The sequence below is a fragment of the Heloderma suspectum genome, chromosome 5 (genome assembly GCF_057233095.1).
Source record: "Heloderma suspectum isolate Gila_16-S chromosome 5, 16-S_ref, whole genome shotgun sequence".
In the NCBI taxonomy this organism is placed as follows: Eukaryota; Metazoa; Chordata; class Lepidosauria; order Squamata; family Helodermatidae; genus Heloderma; species Heloderma suspectum.
In genome coordinates, this window is record NC_139462.1 from 41,618,377 (window position 1) to 41,641,200 (window position 22,824).

The 22,824-nt window shown below is 42.2% G+C and overlaps 1 protein-coding gene across 1 annotated transcript in view; it reads left to right on the plus strand.

Moving 5' to 3' along the window:
- Positions 1-22,824, plus strand: part of ANK2 (ankyrin 2) — a 208,070-nt gene that overhangs the window by 183,497 nt on the left and 1,749 nt on the right. The window contains exons 44-52 of the mRNA XM_084859756.1: positions 959-1,090; positions 7,092-7,232; positions 7,725-8,007; positions 10,090-10,381; positions 13,605-13,697; positions 14,233-14,316; positions 16,716-16,880; positions 17,589-17,771; positions 18,760-18,851. Coding sequence (XP_084715882.1) covers positions 959-1,090; positions 7,092-7,232; positions 7,725-8,007; positions 10,090-10,381; positions 13,605-13,697; positions 14,233-14,316; positions 16,716-16,880; positions 17,589-17,771; positions 18,760-18,851 — 1,465 coding nt within the window. The remainder of the gene's footprint in view (positions 1-958; positions 1,091-7,091; positions 7,233-7,724; positions 8,008-10,089; positions 10,382-13,604; positions 13,698-14,232; positions 14,317-16,715; positions 16,881-17,588; positions 17,772-18,759; positions 18,852-22,824) is intronic.

Consider the following 22,824-nt stretch of genomic DNA (forward strand, 5'->3'; position numbering starts at 1 on the left):
TCTTATCACTCCTCCACATCTGTTTATCTTGTAGTTTCTTACTGGGGACTGAAGGTCTAGATCCTATTGACATATTTTGTTACGGGTTTTTCAGACATGCATATTATTCCTACATAGTCAGAAAAACATGTGTAAAGTGCTAACACGGGGAATACAACTGAAGTTAGATCTGTGTTGTAAAATGGCTGCTAGAATACCACATGGATTGAACAGAAGAGAATAACCTATGCTTTTGTTATTTGAGTGAAAAGGAAAACAGGATAGACAAGACTTCCCTGACCTGGTGCCCTCCTGATTTTTTGGACTGCAATGGTTAGGAATGCTGGGAGTTATAGTCCAAAAATATTTGGAGAGCACCAGGTTGGGAAAGGCTGGGATACACCTCCTACCCCCTATAACCTTCAGCTGGGATGCTCCAAATGAAAAAAGGTCATATTTTGTACATAGCTGAAGCCATAATGGCCCAAGTATTCTAAATTATTTTATTTATTAATTAAATTACACATGTACATTGAATATGCCAGTACATATTCCATAAAACAGAAGGCTGTTGGTTTCAGAAAGAAGCAGGTCTCGTAAAAGATCTCGAGGCTAGAGAGAATATACAAAATTTACATAACATGCAGTAGAGAGCAAGTGTAGGTTAGTAGCTACACCTGAACTGTGATCAAGGAAGTTCTGGGTTCAAATGTAACTCTGCAATGAATGTAGTGGACAGCCTCAGGCACACATCTACAGTAACGTATAATAACACCTATCTTACAAAGTAGTTATATGAAGCACTTTAAACACAACAGCACAATCCTATACATGTCTACTCAGAAGTCAGTCCCATTGCTTTCAGTGTGTCTTTCTCCAAGGTAAGGACGTATGCATTTGCAGCCTAAAAACTCTAAGTAGTAAGTATTTAAATGGTAGTATAACCATTCAAAATGATCTGAATAATCTGTGTTTTCAGAGCTAGCAAGAGAACTGGATTTCACAGAAGAACAAATTCATCAGATCCGAATTGAGAATCCTAATTCACTGCAGGACCAAAGTCATGCACTGCTGAAATACTGGCTGGAAAGAGATGGGAAACATGCAACTGGTATGCTTATTTTTTAGGAAATACTGCATTTTTTTCCTGCCAAAGGAGCCTGGAGAGTATACATTTCTATGTATGTATGTATGTGTGTGTGTGTGTGTGTATGTGTATGTATATATATATGTGTGTGTGTGTGTGTGTGTGTGTGTGTGTGTGTATATATGTTCTCCTGTAGATAAGCACGTTCTGACAAGACCTGCACATCTGCTATAAAGAATTTTTGGACATTGACATATAGAGTGTCTATGGCTAAGAAGGCAAATCTGACCCAAAAGAGATCCATAGAGAAAGTTGAAAAGGATAACACCAATCCAGTGTATTGAAGTTTTACATGAAAACAAATGTACAAGTTAATTTGGGGAAAATTAGCTGAGCAAAGCATTCATTAAACATTACACCAATTGGGGACGCTCCAGCCTTCACTGAGACTTGTGTTTGATGGGGAAATCAGCTGTATTCTTGGCGAAGCTGGGCTCTAGGCCTAAAATTGCTTGTGTTGCAAGGGGAGGAGTATGTTGAGGTGATAGAGCAAAGACATAAACAGGCTTGGGTAAACAGGAGTACCTAATGCTCATGGAAGCAAAACTGGAGGACAGCATAGGACTGAGTGGGGTGGGGTGGAAGTAGCGGATTGGGAGGGAAGCTATTCTAAGGAAAGGTGGTGGGGATCATGCTCCAGCTATTCCGACGTTCACTCACTGTAGTCTACAAGACTGTGGGGAGGACACATGTGGGGAGGACACTTGACACATGCACAAACACACTCCCATTAGTGCATCTTCTTGGTGTCTCTTGCCTGAATAAATCTCTGACCTTGCTGCACCATTTCTTTGTGCTTGAAGCAAACTTCTCTACAGAACTGTTGTCTTGAGCTTGAGGATGGGGGTCATAGGTGAGAGATTCCAGAGATGCACAATTTCAAAAGGAGCCTTAGCTGCAATTCCGGCCAATCTGATACAAGCTGCATAAAGGCAGCTGAGCTGGTGCTCTGACTACAAACCAGTTCAAAGTTAGAGTTGAATTAAAGCATACACATAGATGCCCTTAGAAAGAGAGGGAAAAGGGGGTGGAGGCAATGATTTGTACCAAGGATCTCCAAGAATAATGTATCTTTCCCTGGACTCAAGACCTTTCCTGCAGACGGTAACAAGTAAGCATTGCAACTCCCAGTTTCAGGTGAAGTGAAAAGAATACATTTTCCCTTTTGAAATAAGGCTTAGGTTTGTGTGAGGGCAAAGCGCAGACCTCTCCTGCCAGGCTATTAGCTAGCAAGGTGGGCGATGCAGAGTTGGGGTAGAGCAAGGCAGAACTGCAGCATCTACCACCTGTTTTGGGGCTCATGTGGGATGCTGAGTTTGCCATTCTCCCCAGGATAATGGCCCTTCAGCTCTTCCAGGGGGTGAGTGGCCAACTCCAAGGAGCAAGGCCCTGCAGTGTGGGCACCCGATGGGCTCCAATCAGCTATGGTTGGACACCAGTGCTCCGCAGAAAAATGGCGACCTTCGGCAAGTGAAAACCCTTGCTTCTTATACTGTTTACACAAAAGAAGTGATGTCACAACCTATATGACAATGTTGCTAAAAGTAGGGATGTACAAAAGTCACTTACCTTTCCGCGGATTATGTTCATGGTGGGGAGGGAGGCGTTCCGTCCCTCCCCCCGGAATCCTCGATGGGGGGGGAGGCGATCCGGTCCTCCCCCCCGGAATCCTTGATGGCTGGCTGTGCTCCATGGCGGCTCCGCAGAGCAGCCAGCCAGGCCCAGGCCAGGGCCGTCCGCAGCTGGATTTCCAGCCGCAGAGGGCTCTGGGTAAAAAACAAACACGCGTACGCAAATGGCGGCAGCTATGGCCGCTGCCATTTGCGTTCCTTATTTTTTGCCGTCTTAGTCTACATAAATATTTTCGTAGACTAAGACGAAGAAAAGAAAGGGGAACGCAAATAGCGTAGTAGGCGCTATTTGCGTCCCTTTTTGATTTGCCGTTTTAGCCTACGTAAATATCTACGTAAATATTTACGTAGGCTAACACGGTGAATGAAAAAGGGATGCAAATAGCACCCACTACGCTATTTGCGTTCCCCTTTATTTTCGCCGTAATAGTCTACGTAAATATTTACGTAGACTAAGACAGCGAAAAATAAGGAACGCAAATGGCAGTGGCCGTAGCCGCCGCCATTTGCGTACGCATTTTTTTTTTTTACCCGGGATGTGTAAAGACATAAGTCTTTACGTAGCCTATCACATCTCTGTGAAAGAAAAACAACCCCCCCCCCGACAAGACTGCAAATGGCGGCGGCGGCAGCTGGTCAGAAGACCAGCCGCCGCCGCCGCTGAAGCTGCCGCCGGAGCCGCCGCCGCCCGGAACATCCACCCCAGGTAAGTCTCGTCCTGGGGGGGATCCGTGGGGGGGCGGGGGGGACAGGCCATTCCGCCACAGATTTCAGGGGGCCGAATGCACTGGGATTCGGCCTCACCGAGATCCGTGGTGGAATTCTCTGACATCCGTAGCTAAAAGCTTGCAGAGCTGGTTCCTTTTACTGGGAATGTGGTGCTTGCTATTTAACAGAAGACTTAATGTCTCTTCCTCCCTTATGTCAAAAAACATACTTGGGGATGATAGCTGTCTTAACTACATGTGTTAAATAAACAATAGGAGCAGCTGCAGTGCACTGAGTAAGTACAGGTACAGGTGTCACTCCTTGCATTCTGCGCATTCATGTCTTGCTCGGTTTTTACCCCCTGCCTTTGCCTCGGGGCATGCATTTTTGGGAAATGAATTAGAAAATGAATTACTCAGATCTATCCTCTGTGACCCATCTTAACCCCATTCCGATGCTTTTCCCACCTCGCTGAATTTGGGGGTGAAGAAATCTAGCTTATTGTCCTTTCCTCAAAATGGAGTTTGTACTGTTCAATCAGAACAAGATACTTTGAAACAACAAATACTTCACTGAAGTGCAATCCTCACAAGGAAAAGCATGCATAGTACAAAAGGGAAAAGGGGTGTGGATAAAGAATATGCCATATACACAAGAGAGGTCAAGACTCTCCTTTGGAAGGGAAAGAGGTAGTAAGGTATATGGTTGCTTCAGTACATGAGTGATAGACACACTGTTGATTCTGAGCCAGACTAGATGAGACAATGGAGATCCGTGACTTGATCAGCCATCTCTTCAAATTTTGGCAAATATCAGCTGTGGGCAGGGGCAATCTGGATTAGGACCATGGCCCTGGGGGAGCAGCCTTTTAACCTCCATTTCCCCAATGAAGATCCCCCCTATGCAGGCTGTATTTGCCACATTAGGGAAAACTTACATGTAAACAGCCTGTACACCAGCAGTGCACAACCTTTTCGGCCGAAAAGCCACATCAGGTGTCTGCTGGGATGGCAGGGGCCATACGTGTGCGTGCGTGCGTGCGTGCGTACATTCACATATAACTCACACATATACGTCTCCCCCCACACACACACACACACGCTCCATTTTCTGTTATCCATTTTATTTCTTTTATCTCATCCCATCTTTTTTATAATGAACACTCCCCCCCATCCCATTCCATCCCATTCCATCCCACCTAATTTCCCCCTCTATTTTTATTTTATTTGACCTAATCCTATCTTATCCATCTTACTCTGACATTATTGCTCCCCCCATCCTCCTCCACTTCAAAGCTTCACTGAGCCTCCTGGCAGCAGCAAACAGCTAGTGCTTTTGGCAGATCATCTTCCAGGCAACACTCTGGAAGACACTCCCAGAGGGCTGTATGGTTCTTGCCACAGAAGCCCTGTGGCCAGAGTGGCCCCTGAAGCCACCAGATAAGGACGTAACGAAGGAAGCATTCTTGGAGCCATTCGGGACATTTATCCCTCAAAATGAATGGAGGAAGGAATTACTGGCAGTGGCAGGGAAGTGTCCTTTTACCATTTTGTGAGTTGTTCTGTAAGCACTTCCTCTGTTGCCACTTTTTGGGAGGGCTGGCAGTAGTGACACCCTGCTTATTTTTATATCACCTGGGGATCTTGGAGGGCCACTGGGCAGGCCTTTGGGGGTCACATATGGCCTGCAGGCTTTTTGCACCCCTACTATACACAAAGTTTTTCCTCTAGAGGGGCAAGTAACAGCTTGGTGGGGCATGATTTTAATTGAGAAAATGGTGCATGGGGATAAGGGTTAGCTTTTCCCCCAGCACCACAGTCCCAACCTAGATCACCCCTCACCCTGCAGCTGTTATTTACCAAAATATAAAGAGATGGGGAATCCAGTCATCGATCCTCGTTCTTATCTGGCTTTGTTAGATTCCCAACTTCTGCTAGCATGGTCTATGTTAGGACTTTTTCATATTGCAGTGCAATGAAACAAAATTATGTTTTGCCTGCATCTTTGCCTGAATATCAGGAAGAGCCAATGTGAAGCAGCAGAAGAGGAGAGGCTGTTCTTCTTTGTGGTTTCTGTACAATCTCACAAATGGGTTCTAGGCTTGCACATTCTAGAGCTCTCTGAAGGAAGTTGGCATTCTTGCCCATGTCCTTCAGAGATCTCACTATCCCCATATGAAAATGAATAGAGTCAGCATCTTCTCCCTCAGTCCTCTTCTGAGTCCCATCTTTCTCTGTGGAGAATTCTTCTCAGTGAGCTCTTTTCCATTAATGAATCACTATTTAAGGATCTGTCCTTTTCTTTTTCTAGTTTCTGTTTTGTTTTGTTTTTAAAGTTAGAACCACATTTTTCACCTTTTTCATCTTCATTTGCTTAGAGCTCCTACATGTCTGTGGTTCAGCAGGTATCATTCAGGAAATGCAAGTCCAAATGAAAGTACCCATTTGGATGGAAATGATCATTCTTCTCAGTGAGTTCTTTTCCATTAATTAATCACTATTTAAGGATCTGTCCTTTTCTTTTTCTAGTTTCTGTTTTGTTTTGTTTTTAAAATTAGAACCACGTTTTTCACCTTTTTCATCTTCATTTGCTTAGAGCTCCTACATGTCTGTGGTTCAGCAGGTATCATTCAGGAAATGCAAGTCCAAATGAAAGTACCCATTTGGATGGAAATGATCATTGTACCCATTTGGATACAAGTACCATTGGATACAAGTACCCATTGTACCCATTTGGATACAAGTACCCATTTGGATTCAAGTACCCATTTGGCTGGAAAGTACCCATTTGGATGGAAATGATAATAGTTTACTTTGTTTTGATAAAGAACATAAGATGGAATCCTCAACATACTGCCAAAAATTCACCAAGCAAACTGTTCATCTACATTTCAAGCCTCCTCTTCAGGGGAAAAGCATTCGCAGCTACTACAATCAACCCATGGAGCTTCAGGCCATGAGTACAAAGCAGAGGTTGGCAGCTTGTAGCTCTTCAGATGTTTTGGTCTACAATGTCCATCCTTCCTCAGCATTCTCTATGCTAGACAGGGCTGATGGGATGTATAGGCCAAAACATCTGTAGGACCACAAGTTGACCATCCCTGGTATAGAAGGAATGATGGCTGTAGTATCAGCCCCTCCTCTGATGCTGATTTCTACATCTGAGGTGGCTGTTAAGGGTGCTTCCAAGGTTACTGTCAGTGGGGCTTGCACTCTTATCATATTAATATATTATGTAAGTGTGTTGTTAAAAGTCCTCTTAAGGGGAGTGAGTTATCTCCCTTCTGAGGACTCTAGAATGTTCCTGGAATGAGCTCTGAAAAGGTGGAGAACCCACATGTGGAATATATGACTGCACAAACGATAACATGAAGAACACCAGTTAGTTACAGGCAAGCAATCTGTCTTTCTCAAGGGTCTGGGGTAACCTCAGAGGAGAAAGAGCTCACTTCATATCAAATACATATATTTGATATGAAGTGAGCTCATCATTCATCTCCAGATTCAAGGTGGCAATTCTGATTGCTGAGATATACTGTGTTCTGCTATGAATGTTCTCTGTGAATCTGGAGAACAGGACAAAGAGTGTGCACAGCTCAGATAAAGACTATCTCTTCCATATCACAGATTCAAGTCTTACTGAGTGTCTTACAAAAATAAACCGGATGGATATTGTTCACCTAATGGAGAGTAGCATGGAAATGTCCCGAGATCATGGTCATGCTTATGCAGAAATTGAACAAACAATGGGACTGGATCACAGTGAAGGTAAGGGTGAGTTCACATATGCATACTCCTCACTCTGTAAGTAATTATCTGATATGAGATAACCATCAAAGATCCCATACCACAGACACAGCTTTTGTGTCAATGTACATCACAACGAACACAATGCTTTTCAATATTTGTAGATCAGACATTTGAATGTGAGTCATCCAGTGTTAACACAGTGAGTGTTGAGATATCAAATGGTAGACATGTACTCCAGAATCATCTCTAAATGTGATTCCATGGACAGGCTTGGTCATGACCAGGCCCTAAAATCTGAACATACAGCATGAACACTTAATTGTAAGAGAGAAACTTTTAATTTGCTGTTTGAAGACTGCTTGATGTGGGGAACTGTTTGTGTGTAGTGTCTCGATACTTGAAACCTGTGCTCCTCACCACATCACCACAAACCTATATTATATATAAAGTAGACCTCTCTACTTTACATGGGAAGGCGAAACGATGATTATTTATTTACTTTGCCTGTAGAGTTTTCTGCACTCCATGAAGATCTGTACAGCACAAGAGATAAGAAGGAGGAAGAGCAATCATTTTCTAAAGACAGTGAGCAGTCTGATCACCCTCCTCTTGTCTCTGAAGAAGACATTTCTGTCAGCTACTCATCCTTTCATGAAGGCACACCCAGGGCTGAGGCAGACATATCTGTTGTAGAACTCCTACACCAAGCACACAAAGATCGAGTGGAAGCTGAACTCTCAGGGAAACCTCATGTGCTTGTAGAAGATTCATCTGCTGTTACACAAGAGTACTTGTAAGAACCCCAAAATGGCAGGCCAAAAACTATGGCATCTTGACAAAATGTACTTTATGTTCTGTAGGTCTCTATAAAAGACCCCCAAATGGTGCTTTTTAGATCACCATAATGAAAATACAATTTATTTATTGGGACCACTAATTGGTTTAAAGCACTGCAATTTTAAGAGTTGCGTGCTGTTCTTTATGCTTGATTCAAAGCCAAAAAAGAAAAAACAACCAGGTGATATGTGTAGTCAAAAAATATGATTAGAGATACTTCAGCCTTTTCCAGAAAAAAAAATGAGCCAAGTAATTTCCAAAGCACAAAAGAGAAAAATAATAAGTATTATCAGCATAGCTTTCTTAAGTGAGAATTGAAGAAAAATTGTAGGTAACTTGTCACAACTGAACAAAAAGACTGGGTGGAAACATTTTAAAGAATGCATCTGCATTTGACAGCAGTTTTACAAAACATGATATAAGCTTCAGTCTAATTCAGGGATCTGAATTAGACAGAAGCACTCCGGCGCAGACCAGGACCCCGCTGCTAGGGGCCCCCACTGTCACCCTGACTCACCCCCCCCCCCCGCATGCCTCTGCCTCCCACTGCACTCAGCAGTGAGGAAGCAGGAAGTCAGCAGATCGGGAGTCTTACCTCCCAATCTGAGATGAGCACAGTGGGAGGCAGAAGTGGTGGTGGGCATGAGTGGGATGGACAATAGGGATAAAAGGGGAGGTAATGGGGCAGAAGCAGTGCAGGATGGGGATAAGAAAGGCGAGGCAGTGGGGGAAGGAAACCCCAAGCAGGAAGGAGGAGGAGGAGGGGAGGAGGGGGGGTTAAGAAAAGTGGGAATCCTGGAAAAGGGAGCAAGAAAATGTGCCCATGGGCCCAAGGAAAATTGTCACATGTGCACGCAGGCTTGAAAAGACTGCCTACCTCTGGTTTAATTAGACTCAAATACGTTTCCACTAATTTAATAGAAATAATAGAAATTGCATTGTAATGTGATCAAATTGTTCTCCTAACCCTTTGTAAAAAAAACTGTGTGTTTTCACATTGCAAGATATTAAGATCTAGCTAAAGCTGGCTCACTGAGAGAGATGGTATGCTTCCATAGAGGGTTAGAGAATGGAGTCTGAAGGACTTCAGTAGAGAAACTAGTTCTAATAGCAGCAGGGAAGCAGAGACCCTTCCTGCGTCAGGATCCCTGCAGTTGGGAGCGGGGGCGGGGTGGGAAGATTAAATGCTACAAGCAGCCCCTGTACAGCAATTTGTTCCCTGCTACCCAGCTGATTGCTAATCAGCAGGGAAAAGTGGGGAGGGCTCCACAGGCCACATGGAGAATGGCTAAGGGCTGCATGTGGCCTTTGGGCCAAGGGTTTCCCACCTGTGTTTGTGATGTGAAGACACCCTTAGAATATTACACCTAAATTCAATAAACTCAAATATTCAATTGCTATGGTATATATGGAAAATTGGACACAAGAAGAGCATTAAAGGAGCATCCTCAGTGACATTTGTTCCTTCCTGCTCTCCCGTCCTGTGGTGGCCAGTTCAAATTCCAATGGAAACATTGCCAGAGGGGACAGAGTGGCCATGCCTTTAAAAAATAAAATAGGGGAGAGAGACTGTGGCTCAGTGGTGGAGCACCTGCTTTGCATGCAGATGGTCCCTGGTCTATCTCTTGCATCTCCCGTTAAAAAAAAGAATCCCTAGGAGCAGGTGATGGGGAAGACGGTTAAGCAGAGTAGACGATACTGGGCTGCATGGACAAATAGTCAGACCTGATATAAGGCAACCTCCTATGTAAAAAAAAATATTGTTAGATTTCTGTTTCTGGCTGCTCATGTACTTGAAAGAACTTCCAGAATATTTCCAAGCAAGCATGAGGAGAACAGAACATAAAAGAGCAAATTTTAAATATTGAGAATAGTGAGTTGTCCTCTGTTAACTCTCAAATCTTATCTATTCTAATACTGTGCTGGATCGTGCTCTTTGGGCAGGCTGAATACTTAGCTATTGTACAACTTAATGCTTATTCTCTAGAGAAAAAATAGGACATGTAATAATTAGCTTCGTTGAATCTTTAATTCACAGTGTCACAACTTCTGGAACAGATCAGATACAAACACCAAAGGATGGAAAAACCACAAGTATTGCTAGTGAAAAATCTGAGGGCTCCACTGCAGGATCTGAAGATCTTGAAAGACCATACCTTCATACCCCAACGTCAAGTGAGCGAACTGATTCACCCCTTGTGCAAGAACCTGAAGACCATCACTTCCACCAAGAAGATCTGTATCCAAGGAAAAATAGCCTGGTGATTGTGGAATCAACTGATGATCAGCCAGAAAAGTTAGAAAGATATGAAGAAGAATTGTTGGAAAAGGTAAGTAGCACCACTAGCTTGATATATCATGTACTTACTCCTGAAGTTCACACTCTTTGGATGATTTATTATTGGGAGGAGTACCACCTTTAATATAATCTTATTCAGTACTTGGTGTATGAACAAATCACTTGGATAATAAGCACCAGTACCTTTCATGCATAACTGGTTAAAAGACTATTCCAAATGAAAATAGAATAAAAATGAAAACAAGTTGGAGTGCAAAACAAAGGCATAACATGGAAGTGAAAAGGGAGACAGAAATGCAGCTGCGAAACTGCTGTCACCTAAATGAGAACAGAATGAACAAAGCAGCAATCCAAAATCAAATGTTCCAGAATGGTTTAGAGAGAAGGAGAATCCTTTGTAAAAGAAAAGCTTTCTAAGATAGCATATTTTATATTCAGTGATAAACAGTGCAATCTTGTACATGTTGACTCAGAAGTAAGTCCCATTGGGTTCAATGGGATTTACTCTCAAGTAAGTGGGTGTAGGATTGCTACCTAAGGGCTTCACATATGCCATTGTTTTCCTGGGATGGGGAAAATATTGTTTAATTTGCATTTCGAAAAGAACTTTTAAAAAGTCACAGTCCTGAATCAGTATATGAACTGGAATGTAGTTATCCTTCAGTATTCTCACATCACAGAATTTTGTGATGCAATCCTCCAAACAAAAAATGAAATATACAAAAAAATATACTATACAAACATCTTTATAGTGAATTCAGCATGCAAAAAAGCATAATATAATGGAAACTGGCTTTCCAAAATCTGTATATTAGGCCAAATTGCACAACAATGTGCATATCAGGAGAAATGTGCACAAAATACATGTGAATGAAGATGCAAACTGATGCGGAACAGGATGGAATGAACTGAGGATTGGAAAAATGAGAAACGAAAACTGACAGATTCGTCCATCCCTGGAGATTATCTCTGTGTAGGAAAAGAAAATGCACTGAATCCATTGGAAGCCAATATGTGCATTCCTGATTTGAGCATCTGCAGCAAAACAAATCCTTCTTCTGACTTCATACATTTTGGTGTACCTGTTTTTTTCCCTACAGAAAAATCATTAGTAATTTGGTCCTTTTCCTACTTGCCGAAAATATCCGCTAAAACAGAGAATAGCTAATTTTCCCCCAGGCCCAATTATGAAATTTGAGCCCTGTGACACTCCCAGTTATAACATTAGCAGCATGGTCCAAATGCCATCCAAACTCACCTCCACCCCTTGTATCCTGGCCTGCTGTCCTTTCTCTTTCCCATATATCTGCCAGTGGGAAAGGTTTGCTAGAATAATCTCTGAAAGGTTTCCGTTCCTTCCTCCCTCCCTGGCACCTTGAACACTGCAATGGTAGCATCCTAGACATCAAGGGATCCTTTGAAAATGTAGTTTTCCAAGGTGTCTGAACACTTAGAATGGACATCAGGTATCCTGAAACATGTCTCAAGGTTCCTTGCACCTGGAATGCTGCTGCGCATGCTCACTAAAGGCTCTTTGCACCTGAGATATGTTGTTTCCAGGGTACTTGACATCTATACTGAGTATTCTAGCATCCTGGAACCTATTTGCCAGCCTCCCTGGTGCCTGGAATTCTGCCATTGTGGCATTAAGGTGCTAGGAATGAAGGAAGGAAATGAAGCACTCTGTTTACATACCGAGCTTCAGAAGAATTTGTCTGACACTCAATTCAAAATGCAGCCAAGCATTATGACCTGGACAGTTTTATACTCTGAGCTAAGTAATTATGAATATTAGCAGCATTACTAGAGCTCATCAGAGCAGATAATGGTTTTGCTTTCAGAAGAGGACAAACAATGCTGTTAACATTGGTGTGAATCCAACACAGGTCATCCACGAGCAGAATGGAAACTGTTAGTGGAATGGATTTCTCCTGCCCCCTGCAAGATCCCACATGCACCCCAAATCTGCTCCAGAGGGTTGGGGATGCTTTGGACCAGATTTGGGGCCCATGCAGGGGGCTGCAGGGATTAGGGAGGATGGGGAAGCCCCATTGTGTGAGCAGAAGTCCACTCATGTGACATTCAATCCAATCCATTGTGAGACAAGAAGGGTGCAACAAATGGAAGATAATGTTGAGGGAGGAAAAATCTATCATCATCAAATGATACTGAGGGTGGATAGTGTGGTATAGTGGCTAGAGTGTTGGACTGGGAGTTGGGAGGTCTGGGTTCTAGTCCCCACTTGGCCATGGAAGCTCACTTGGTGACTTTGGGCCAGTCACAGACTCTCAGCCCAACCTACCTCATAGGGTCATTGTTGTGAGGATAAAATGGAGAAGAAGAGGAGTATGTACACTGCCTTGAGTTCCTTGAAGGGTGGGGGGAAGGTGGGATATAAATGTAATAAATAAATAAATAAATAAATAAATACACATAATATTTTTACTCTCCATTGCCAGCGTGATATAGTCAGCTGGCTTACCAAGTGGTTACAGGCACACTGTAGTAAGTTACCATTTAATGAGCAGGTATCTTTATTCACTGAGTGCTAGGTATAAGTCAGCAGCAGAAAGGGAGAAAATAATGGAGGAGTAGCACAAGTAAGCATTTGGTCAGCAACAGCAAATATATGAAGATCAAATTCAATTCCCAGCATCTTCTGTTAAAGGATCTGCTGTTGCAAGGCTGGGATAGATTTCTGCAAATGTCACAGAAGGACTGTTTCCAATCAAGATTGACTTGATTGACAAGTATTATCCCAGTGTGAGGGAGTTTGTTATACTGTCCTATCCATGTGTGATCTGCAGAGCACATTTTCTGCCACTATCTGACAGAAGTGACAACAGAGGCCTAATGCTTCTTAGGAATTATTAAGTAACTCAAAATTGCAATATGTGTGTTGGTTGTTAGTAAGTATTTGGAAACCCTTATCTTTTTCGTTTTATAGCTAATCAAAGATTTTGAATGGTGTATGAATTATTTAAACTCAGTGCACAATGCATGACATCAAAGAGAGCATAAAAATAAGGGAGGGAAGTTTGTATAAGGCTGCACTAGGCCAGGGTGGTATCACAGATTCAAAGGCAATTTCACTATCTCATGTTCTACTCAAGGCAAGAAGCAATGCAGCTACTTCTCCTGTTCCAGCAGGCATTTATGTAGTTTCATTATGCTAATGCAAAAGGGTCCAAATGCTGTTCATTCACATGTGCAATATCAGTATGATAAGAGCAATGCTTCCATGCTTCCACTAGGAGCTAGCAGAGGAATTAGGTGAGCTGGAGGCCAGCTCAGAGGAGGAAGAGATGGTAACTACCCGGGTCGTTCGCCGCCGGGTGATTATTCAGGTACAGGAGTGTTAAACTACTGCACGTGCCAGTGGCAATTACGTCCTGGATACACCTCTAGGACCCACCCTTTCCCCGAAGGACTGTTCCTGAAGCAACCCCTTGGCTGGTACTGCACTGATTGATTTGGCATGATCCTGAACAATGCATGTCCATAGAATAACATCAATAACCTTTTCGGATTTGATTTGGGAAGGGAGGGCAAGGGAAATCCAATAGGGCTGTCCTCTAATGTGTACTTTGAGAATGTCCTACTGCCAATTGAGAGGACAAACACTTTGATTTGCTGCCTCAACACTACCTACTAGGTCAGATTCTTTCTTGTTTGCCTATTGGTTCAAGGTTTGTTTGCATGCTTTTAAATATTGATTTGCAGAACTTTTAATAGAGTTTAAAAGTTCTGCAAATGAATAAAACTCTGCTTCAGTGCTTCCCGATTCATTCCTTTTATTCTTGCTATAACCAACTAACTTCTTTTATGTACTTTCTTTATAGCTTCCCCTTTTGCTTATGAATGTTGTTCTTTTTACACTAGGCTGATGATATGCCTGAAATGCCACCTGAGGCTGTAACAGAGGAGCAGTACACTGATGAACATGGTCATATTGTGGTGAAGAAGGTATAGCCTAATGTTATTAAGTTGTTGACTTGAGAGGGAAAGCATAAAGAACACTTCAGTGGTGGTACATTAAAGCTACGCTTGGACTATTTCATGCGTTACATTAAGTTACATTAAGAGAAGTGCTCACTTCAGTGCCTAGTCCATATGGAAAGCGTCTCCTGCAGGAATTGGCCATTTAGGCTTCCTATATAGCAATCCTGATCAGGCCAACCCAAGCGGCAACTTAACATGCTAATTCAGATTTGATCCCCGTGGCATGCCAATCACCTGTGGGCACAAACTGTGGCATCATCAGCTGTGACAACTACTGCAGCAAGATTCCTGTGCAGCCACAGTGAAACCACAATTTTAAGTCCAAACAGGCTGCCATCATGATGCACCTTCAGAGCCTAGTTATCAACCTAGGGCCATTTTCAGCATGTTTTTCCTGCACAGCAATGCCACAGTTGGCTACAGAATCGGACTCAAAGAGTGCTTATCAACGGGACCTTCTCAAACTGGGGAGAGGTAACGAGTGGGGTACCACAGGGCTCAGTCCTGGGCCCAGTGCTCTTCAACATTTGTATTAATGACTTGGAGGAGGAGGTGCAGGGCATGCTGATCAAATTTGCAGATGACACAAAATTGGGAGGGATAGCTAATACCTTGGAAGACAGAAACAAAATTCAAAGTGATCTGGATAGGCTGGAGCGCTGGGCAGAAAACAACAGAATGACATTTAATAGGGATAAATGCCAAGTTCTTCACCTAGGAAAAAGAAACCAAAGGCACAGTTACAAGATGGGGGATACGTGGCTCAACAACACTACAAGCGAGAAGGATCTTGGAATTGTTGTAGATCACAAGCTGAATGTGAGCCAACAATGTGATGTGGCTGCAAAAAAAGGCAAATGCTATTTAGGGCTGCATTAATAGAAGCATAGCTACCAAATACCGGGAAGTACTAGTTCCACTCTACTCAGCACTGGTTAGGCCTCATCTGGAGTAGCGTGTTCAGTTCTGGGCACCACACTTTAAGAAGGATGCAGACAAGCTGGAGAGGGTTCAGAGGAGGGCAACGAAGATGATCAGGGGACTGGAAACAAAGCCCTCTGAAGAGAGACTGAAAGAACTGGACATGTTTAGCCTTGAGAAGAGAAGACTGAGGGGAGATATGATAGCGCTGTTCAAGTACTTAAAAGGTTGTCACAGAGAGGAAGGGCAGGATCTCTTCTCAATCATCCCAGAATGCAGGACACGGAATAATGGGCTCAAGTTACAGGAAGCCAGATTCTGGCTGAACATGGGAAGAAACTTCCTTACTGTTAGAGCAATATGACAATGGAACCGATTACCTAGGGAGTAGGCTCTCCCACACTGGAGGCATTCAAGACGAGGCTGGACAGCCATCTGTCAGGGATGCTCTGACTTGGATTCCTGCCTTGAGCATGGGGTTGGACTCGATGGTCTTATAGGCCCCTTCCAACCCTACGATTCTATGATTCTAGGATCAGTGTCAAGGTTGGTAAAGAGGCATCTAAGACTGCACTGCTGTGCACGCTTCCCTGGGAGGAAGCCCTATTGAACACAGTGGGACTTATTTCTGAGTAAGCATGGAAAGAATTGCACTACACAGCTACTTTACCTGGTACCATGCAAACCTGTGTCAAACGTAATACATTCAAAACATTACACAAGAATGGAAAATCCTCATTGACTTTGCAGGAGAGATTTGGGAGTAGAGTAGATTCTTGCTGGCTCCTTGATCACAAATATTTTCTGCTAAATCCTCATGAAGTGTTATTTTCTTTGTTCTGACAAAATAATGTCTACATATTGGAATAATTTGGTCTCTGAAATAACTCCAAAGTCCTTGTGTGTGAAGAAACATGTCAGAAGTAGCCCTTGTGTATTGAATATAGTGGGTTGCATCCAATGCTGTTGTCTCATATGCTAGCAGAACAGAAATGGATTCCCCCTCCTCCCTGGCTTCCCACCCCACATGTACCCCAAACCTGCTCCAAAGGGTTGAGTGACTCTCTGGAGTTTTCAGGGGTGCACAGTGGACTGCGCGGGGCGGGGAGAGCAACGGGAAGTCCCATTGCATTAATGGGCATCTGCTTGCATGATGTTGGATGGAACCCTGTGTACCAAAGAAGTTGGATTTATTAAGGTTCCTTCAAAACAGTATGCCTAGGTGAGCTGATTTCAAGTAGCTAATCCTGATTTGCCTGTAGCCTCATATTACCTACTATAAAATGGATGAAGTGATGCCTCCAGCACCTTTTGGAAGGTGTATTTGTGTTTGAAAACTGATAGAAATTACTTGAGGTTTGAAATGGTAAGTATGAGTACTGTGAATTAAAATTTGACCTAATGACAACATATAACTCTTAATAACAATGTCACCCCATTAGGTCACTAGAAAAATCATCAGACGATTCGTTTTACCAGATGGCACAGAAAAGGAAGAAGTTGTGATGCAGGGAGAGCCACAGGAGCCTGTTACGCTGGAAGAGGGAGATGGATATTCCAAAGTCATAAAGCGGGTTGTACTGAAAAGTGACAGTGAACTATCAGAGGTTAGATTATTTTTTCCTCCAGACTTTATTTGATGAGGAGCAACTTTGCAAAATTAACCATGGTATCATCCAATTTTTTTCTGGACATTGTATTTAATTATAAATTCAAAGATAGCTATGTTGCAACCTCCTTCCATTTCAATAGCAAGTCTGCATGTACCTTATTGAAGCAAACTGAGAGCTGGTTCATGCATGATCTGGGTGTTTAGGCTGCACATACAGCAGGATGTAGAGGCAAGCCTTGTGATCTGTAGCGTGTGAATAGCGGGCGGTTGCATCCTATGCATGGGCCTACTCAGAAATCTGTCCACCTTCTCCTCTAAATCACTTGGCTGCTGGGAATGGAAGAAGAATGACTAGCAAACCAACCAGATGTATTCTGAGAATCTGAGAGAAAACACCACAAATGTCCATTCAGTCTAGGAACTGCAGTGGGGGGAAATATAGTGACTGAGTACACAGGTTGAGGTGTTTGTGTATCCCAATAGTAGATAAATTTTGTCTCGTATTTATCCCCAGCCATGAGACAGGACATATTAAGCATGTCTCTAAGTTCTATTTGTGCCTTATCTTCTCTTAGAATAATAAGCCACTTGACTGAGTAACAAAATTTTGTTTTACAGTTCATTTCGGACCTTAACTAGGCAACCAGTGGCTCTGTTTCTGGGCACAAGCACACAGTTTATCCATTATACTTTTCTTCCTCAGGTGACCTTTTCTGAGCCAAGTGTTTTATCTGGTGCCTCAGAATTTCAGTCTGAACCCGTGGAAGGCCGCAAGGTCAGCAAAGTTGTGAAGACTACAGTAGTTCATGGGGAACGAATGGAGAAACACCATGGAGATACTAGCTTAGCAACTGATCTTCCATCAGCCAAAGATGACTTTGAAGAGGTAAAATATTATTTTCTCTTTCTGACAATTCTACTGGAACTTTCAATCTGGAACAGTACCAACTTTTCAGAATGTATTCTGGAGTAGGATTGTAAGATTGTGATACCAAATACCTGCCCCTATGACCTAGGAAGCTCTCCAGTGATAAAGGAATAAATAAAATATAGCCAATTTCTCCTCAGGTAGTGTTACTTCCACCACTCTCTGTTTTGCCATATTCCCCTGACTGGGCCAGAAGCACCCTTAAGCTTTATAAATCTAAACACAGTAGGGCAGGGACGAGGGTAAGGCACCAAGGGCCTTAGCTAGGGAAGAAATCTCCAGTAAGGAAACATATTAACTAAATTCCCTAATAGGCTTATTTTATTCATAGATTAAAAGGGTAGGGTTTATAGATGGAAAACAAAGGTTAGCTTAGGTCAAGCTGAAATGAAACAAGCTTGTTACAATTTCTAGCTACCACTGTTGCTTGGAAATTTAAAGTGTAGGACAACAATATCTGTGACAAGGTCAGGCTTAGATCAAATCACCAAGCTTCTGTCTCTTTCTCTCAGGTTAGCCGCCTTCCTCCTAACTGACAAGTCACAACTGCCAATGAGGGCTGTGTTCTTTCCCCACTCCTGTCCTGTCTTCTACCAAGGAGGAGAGGCCTCTCTCTTGACAAAAGGTTCATCCATCTTCACTGCAAATGCTGCATGAGAAGCAGTTCTCTAGCAGCTGCAGCGAGTTGCAGATTCTGTTGCGAGTCCACAAATGTCAACCCTTTTTCTAAACCGTCAACATATGATCAGTAACTAGATGCCATTTGCAGTCATAGCAGGATATGTCACATTACTAAAAACTGAGATAGCTATATACACATAGATATATCATTCCATAACTATTCTTTTTCTCATTGATTCGGGAGTTGTTCTAGCATTATAGTAGCTTGAAATAATTAAGCTATGCTTATGGTCTTGTGCGCTATGGCTTTGTTTCTTGTTTTTAGGCCCTGAGTTATGCAGGTAACAAAATGAAAATTGAAGTCCCCCCATTAGTAGAGAAAGAGGTCATGAAAGAGGATGGCTCAGTTATTAAAAGGTTTGGGTTGGCATGGCAATGAATTGTTTAATGGCAAAAGACTAACAAACTAACAGAAATATTCGTGGGAAGTGAAATAATGTGAATTGTGGTTCTTAAGTAGCGTAAGCATTACTTGTGAACGGACTAAATGGTATGCATTAACATAGCTTGTGAGAAGTGGGGAGTCCAAACATAAAACAGACAGAGACAGGTGCTTTTGAAATAGCTGAAGTACCATTCTGACCCAAAGTTTGTAATCATAGAAACTTAGAAAATTCTGGAATCAATTAATCATAGAGTTGAAAGTGACCTCAAAGGTAATCTAGTCCAATCCCCTGCTAATGCAGGAAGTCCACTGTTACAGCATCCCTTATGAATGGACTAGAGCCAGTGTGGTGTAGTGGCAAGAGTGTTGGACTAGGAGCTGGGAGATCTGGGTTCTAGTCCCCACTCGGCCATGGAAGCTCACTGGGTGACTTTGGGCCAGTCACAGACTCTCAGCCCAACCCACCTCACAGGGTTGTTGTTGTGAGGATAAAATGGAGAGGAGGAGGATTATGTACGCCGCCTTGGGTTTCTTAAAGAGGAAAAATGGCGGGATATAAATGTAATAAATAAATAAATAAATTATAGGTGGCCATCCAGGTCTCTGACAAAGGAGAGTCCACCACTTCCCAAGGCAGTCTGTTCCACTCTCAAATAGCTCAATCCACCAGGAAAGTTCTTCCTAATGTTTAGTTGAAATCCCCTTTTCTTATAACTGGAACCTGTTAGTTTAGGCCCTAACCTCTGGAGCAGAAAACAAGTTTGATCTATCAAATTTGTTACAGCCCTTCATATAATTGAAGACGGCTATCAGGTAACCTCATAATAGTCTTTTCTCCAGGTGAAACATACCCAAACTCTCCCAACTTTTCGTGATAGGACTTGGTCTCCAGGTGTCTCAGTGACGATCCATACTACAGACATCACACCCTTTATTCCAGATTAATTAAGCCAAAATGAATACCACCACTGCTTTGAGATCCATGATCACAATCACACTTTGAATCCGCATTCTTCCCATAGATACCCATTGAAAGAGTGGGGGAAATCCACTTTTTGCTATTATTGTCAGTAAGTCAATTTTACATTCTTCGTACTCTAGCAATATGCTAGCAGTGACTCTATAGCTGTTCTTTCTCTGCTGAAATGTGAATACAAATAGGATCAAAATAGGAAATTGGTAATCTGCAAACCTAAAATTCTCCACCTTGCTATACAAAGAGACAAGTGGGAGATAAAATGTTGCAGTATATCCTCAGCCCTTAAGAGGAGTGTGAGCTCCAGCCAACCTGCAACAGGAACCGTATAGTGTGATTCAGGCTTTAGGGGAGCAGGAGTGAGAAGGGGGAAAGACATCCTTTTTCCCTTCTTCCTGCACGCCCATCCTGCTAGCTGTGCTTTACAGCACTAGACATCTGCCTGATAACCCTGAACATGAGCACTCTAGGATAAAACAAACATAACACACACAGTTTAGAGGTTTGTCAATATGTGTGACTGTGAACCTGTTCACATGTTACTTTTTGAAGAAAAATCTCAAACTGATACAGTTCTCGGAATCTCATGTGCTCCTTTTCCCTCCCTTCCTTCCCAGCAAGGGCAACACAACATTGATTGATTGGTTGATTGATTGATTGATTTTGATTTGATTTGTACCTGCCTTTCTACCAAGAAAATGGCACTCAAGGTGGCTATCACGTGAATCAGGGTGAATCTTCTACTTGAATTAGGTATCTCCCCGGAAAGAATAGTTTTTTAAAAATTCATCCAGGTTCCTTAGTCTCATGAAGACCTAAGGTTCCATGTCTACCTGCTCTAGTATCTCTACAACCTATGGTTTAGATGCCCTCCAGGTTACACTTGAAAAACATTATTATATAAGTAAATATTTGTTTATGTGCAGGGATAAGGCCGCCATCATATATTTATCCTAATTATTTAGTAATCCCCAATGTTTATTATTGTTTTATTTTTGTAATTGTTATTTATTTATTCTTGTTTTCATTCTTTTTGTCCTTTCTTTTCCCTTTTATGGTATCTTATACGGGTGAACATTGGGGAAGGAGAAGGGGAATAGTTAACAGGGACATCATAAGGTTTCCCACATGTGATTTACCATGACATTTGTCAATTATCACCATGGATGTATTGCATGGCTTCTTTTTTACTTTTAAGATTGGACTTAATAATGACTGTGTCTGCAGGTAGGATGGACAGAAGGGGGACAAGAGAGAGGGAGGATCAGGGAGTGTTTTTTGTTTACAGCAAAGTGTTTACACAATGTTGCAGTGTGGATTCCCGCCACTCCATTCTATTCCCCCACCCCCAGTTTTCTTGTTCTCCCCGCCCAAGTCAGTCAAGAATTCTGTGGCCTCTGAGAATCACCAGACCTCATTGAGCTGGGTTTTTTTTGGGGGGGGGTCTCCCCACCCCCTTAGGTATTTTTCTAAAGATTTTTCTGAAAACCTTGGGGTTTCCCCAAGCCTGCTGATACCTTCCTCTTTGGGGGAAGTGGGGGGGGGGTACATTAAAATATTTTTCTTTTATAAATACATGCCAGTAAGAATATACACAATATTTATAAACAAGTTGAATAAAATAGAAAAATATTTATATCTAAGTATATATTGAGCCCCAATTTAGCTTATATTCTTATCTCATACAATTAGATTGTTCCTAATAATACATATGGATCTACAGCATCTTGAATCTTGTTGTTCCAATAAGATATAAAGAAACACCATTTTCCTAGAAACTTATTCTCCTTTTGTCTAATCTCCCTGACTTTTAGCAAGTTCATCAATTTAATCATGTAAATCATATCTCACAATGTATTAATCTTTTCTCCAATCAACAGTGGGTTAGCTTTTTTCCAGTTAGAACAGATAATATTATGGGCTGCTGTTAGCATATGCATAACCATTTCAACATTCTCATTGTGGGCTATGCCCTTAACATATCTAAATAAAACAATCAATGGATCTAAAGGAATGTTTTACCTTTCATATTTTTTATTTCTTTTAAAATTAAAGTCCAATAACTTCTAATCTAGGGACAAGACCAAAAAATGTGACTCCACACACGCACCCTTGTGCATGGGTGGTGCTGTTTTGGCTACAGAGGCAACAGTACTAACAGCCTGAACATCAGAAACAGAGGGAAGGATGACCCCTTTTAATAAAAAAACAACAAAATGGGGGTTTCAGTCTGTTGGTTAGGGAGATAAATCATTCAGATAAATTCAGTAGACTCTACTTTACTGAGCAGAGCATGGTTTACTTATTACTTGTTTCCTCCCATGAGGGAAAAGGATATGTACGTGCCTGGTTCTCATACTAGACTGACATTTCTCTCCAAGATAACAAATGAACAGAGCCCATGCATGGGATTCAAGTAACAAAGGACAGACACTGCTTAGGATATTGCACTTCAGAAAGTCTTAAAGGACAGTGTAGACAATGATGTCATTTCTCAAATCTTCCCACTCCAAAAATAGAAATATTTACCACCAACAGCATAACATTTACTAGATAAGTCCCATTTTCCAATCTGTTCTCTTTGGTGTCACTGTGATATTTACCAAAGCAGATTTAAGGTAATGGTTGGCAACTATCATAGAACATGAGCTACCTTTCAGACTGTACTTATTAGACCAGCACAGAGCAGTTCCTGAGCCAGTTCTGGTGGGGAGGGGATTGGCACCATATTCACTAGTCATGTGATGAATATATGCCAAGATTGCATATTGCTGGATATAGGCATTTTTTATCCAAATCCTTGTGCCACTAATCTGACAGAAGATTTCGGCATTGCTGACAAAGGGGAAAGGATGACTTCTCTTCTGCAATACCTCCCTCTTGTGCCTATAGGCCTATTCTGGCTTTTTGTGCCTTGTGAAGCTATGGAAACAAATACTTGAAAGCTCATTTTTTTTTTAGAAATTATA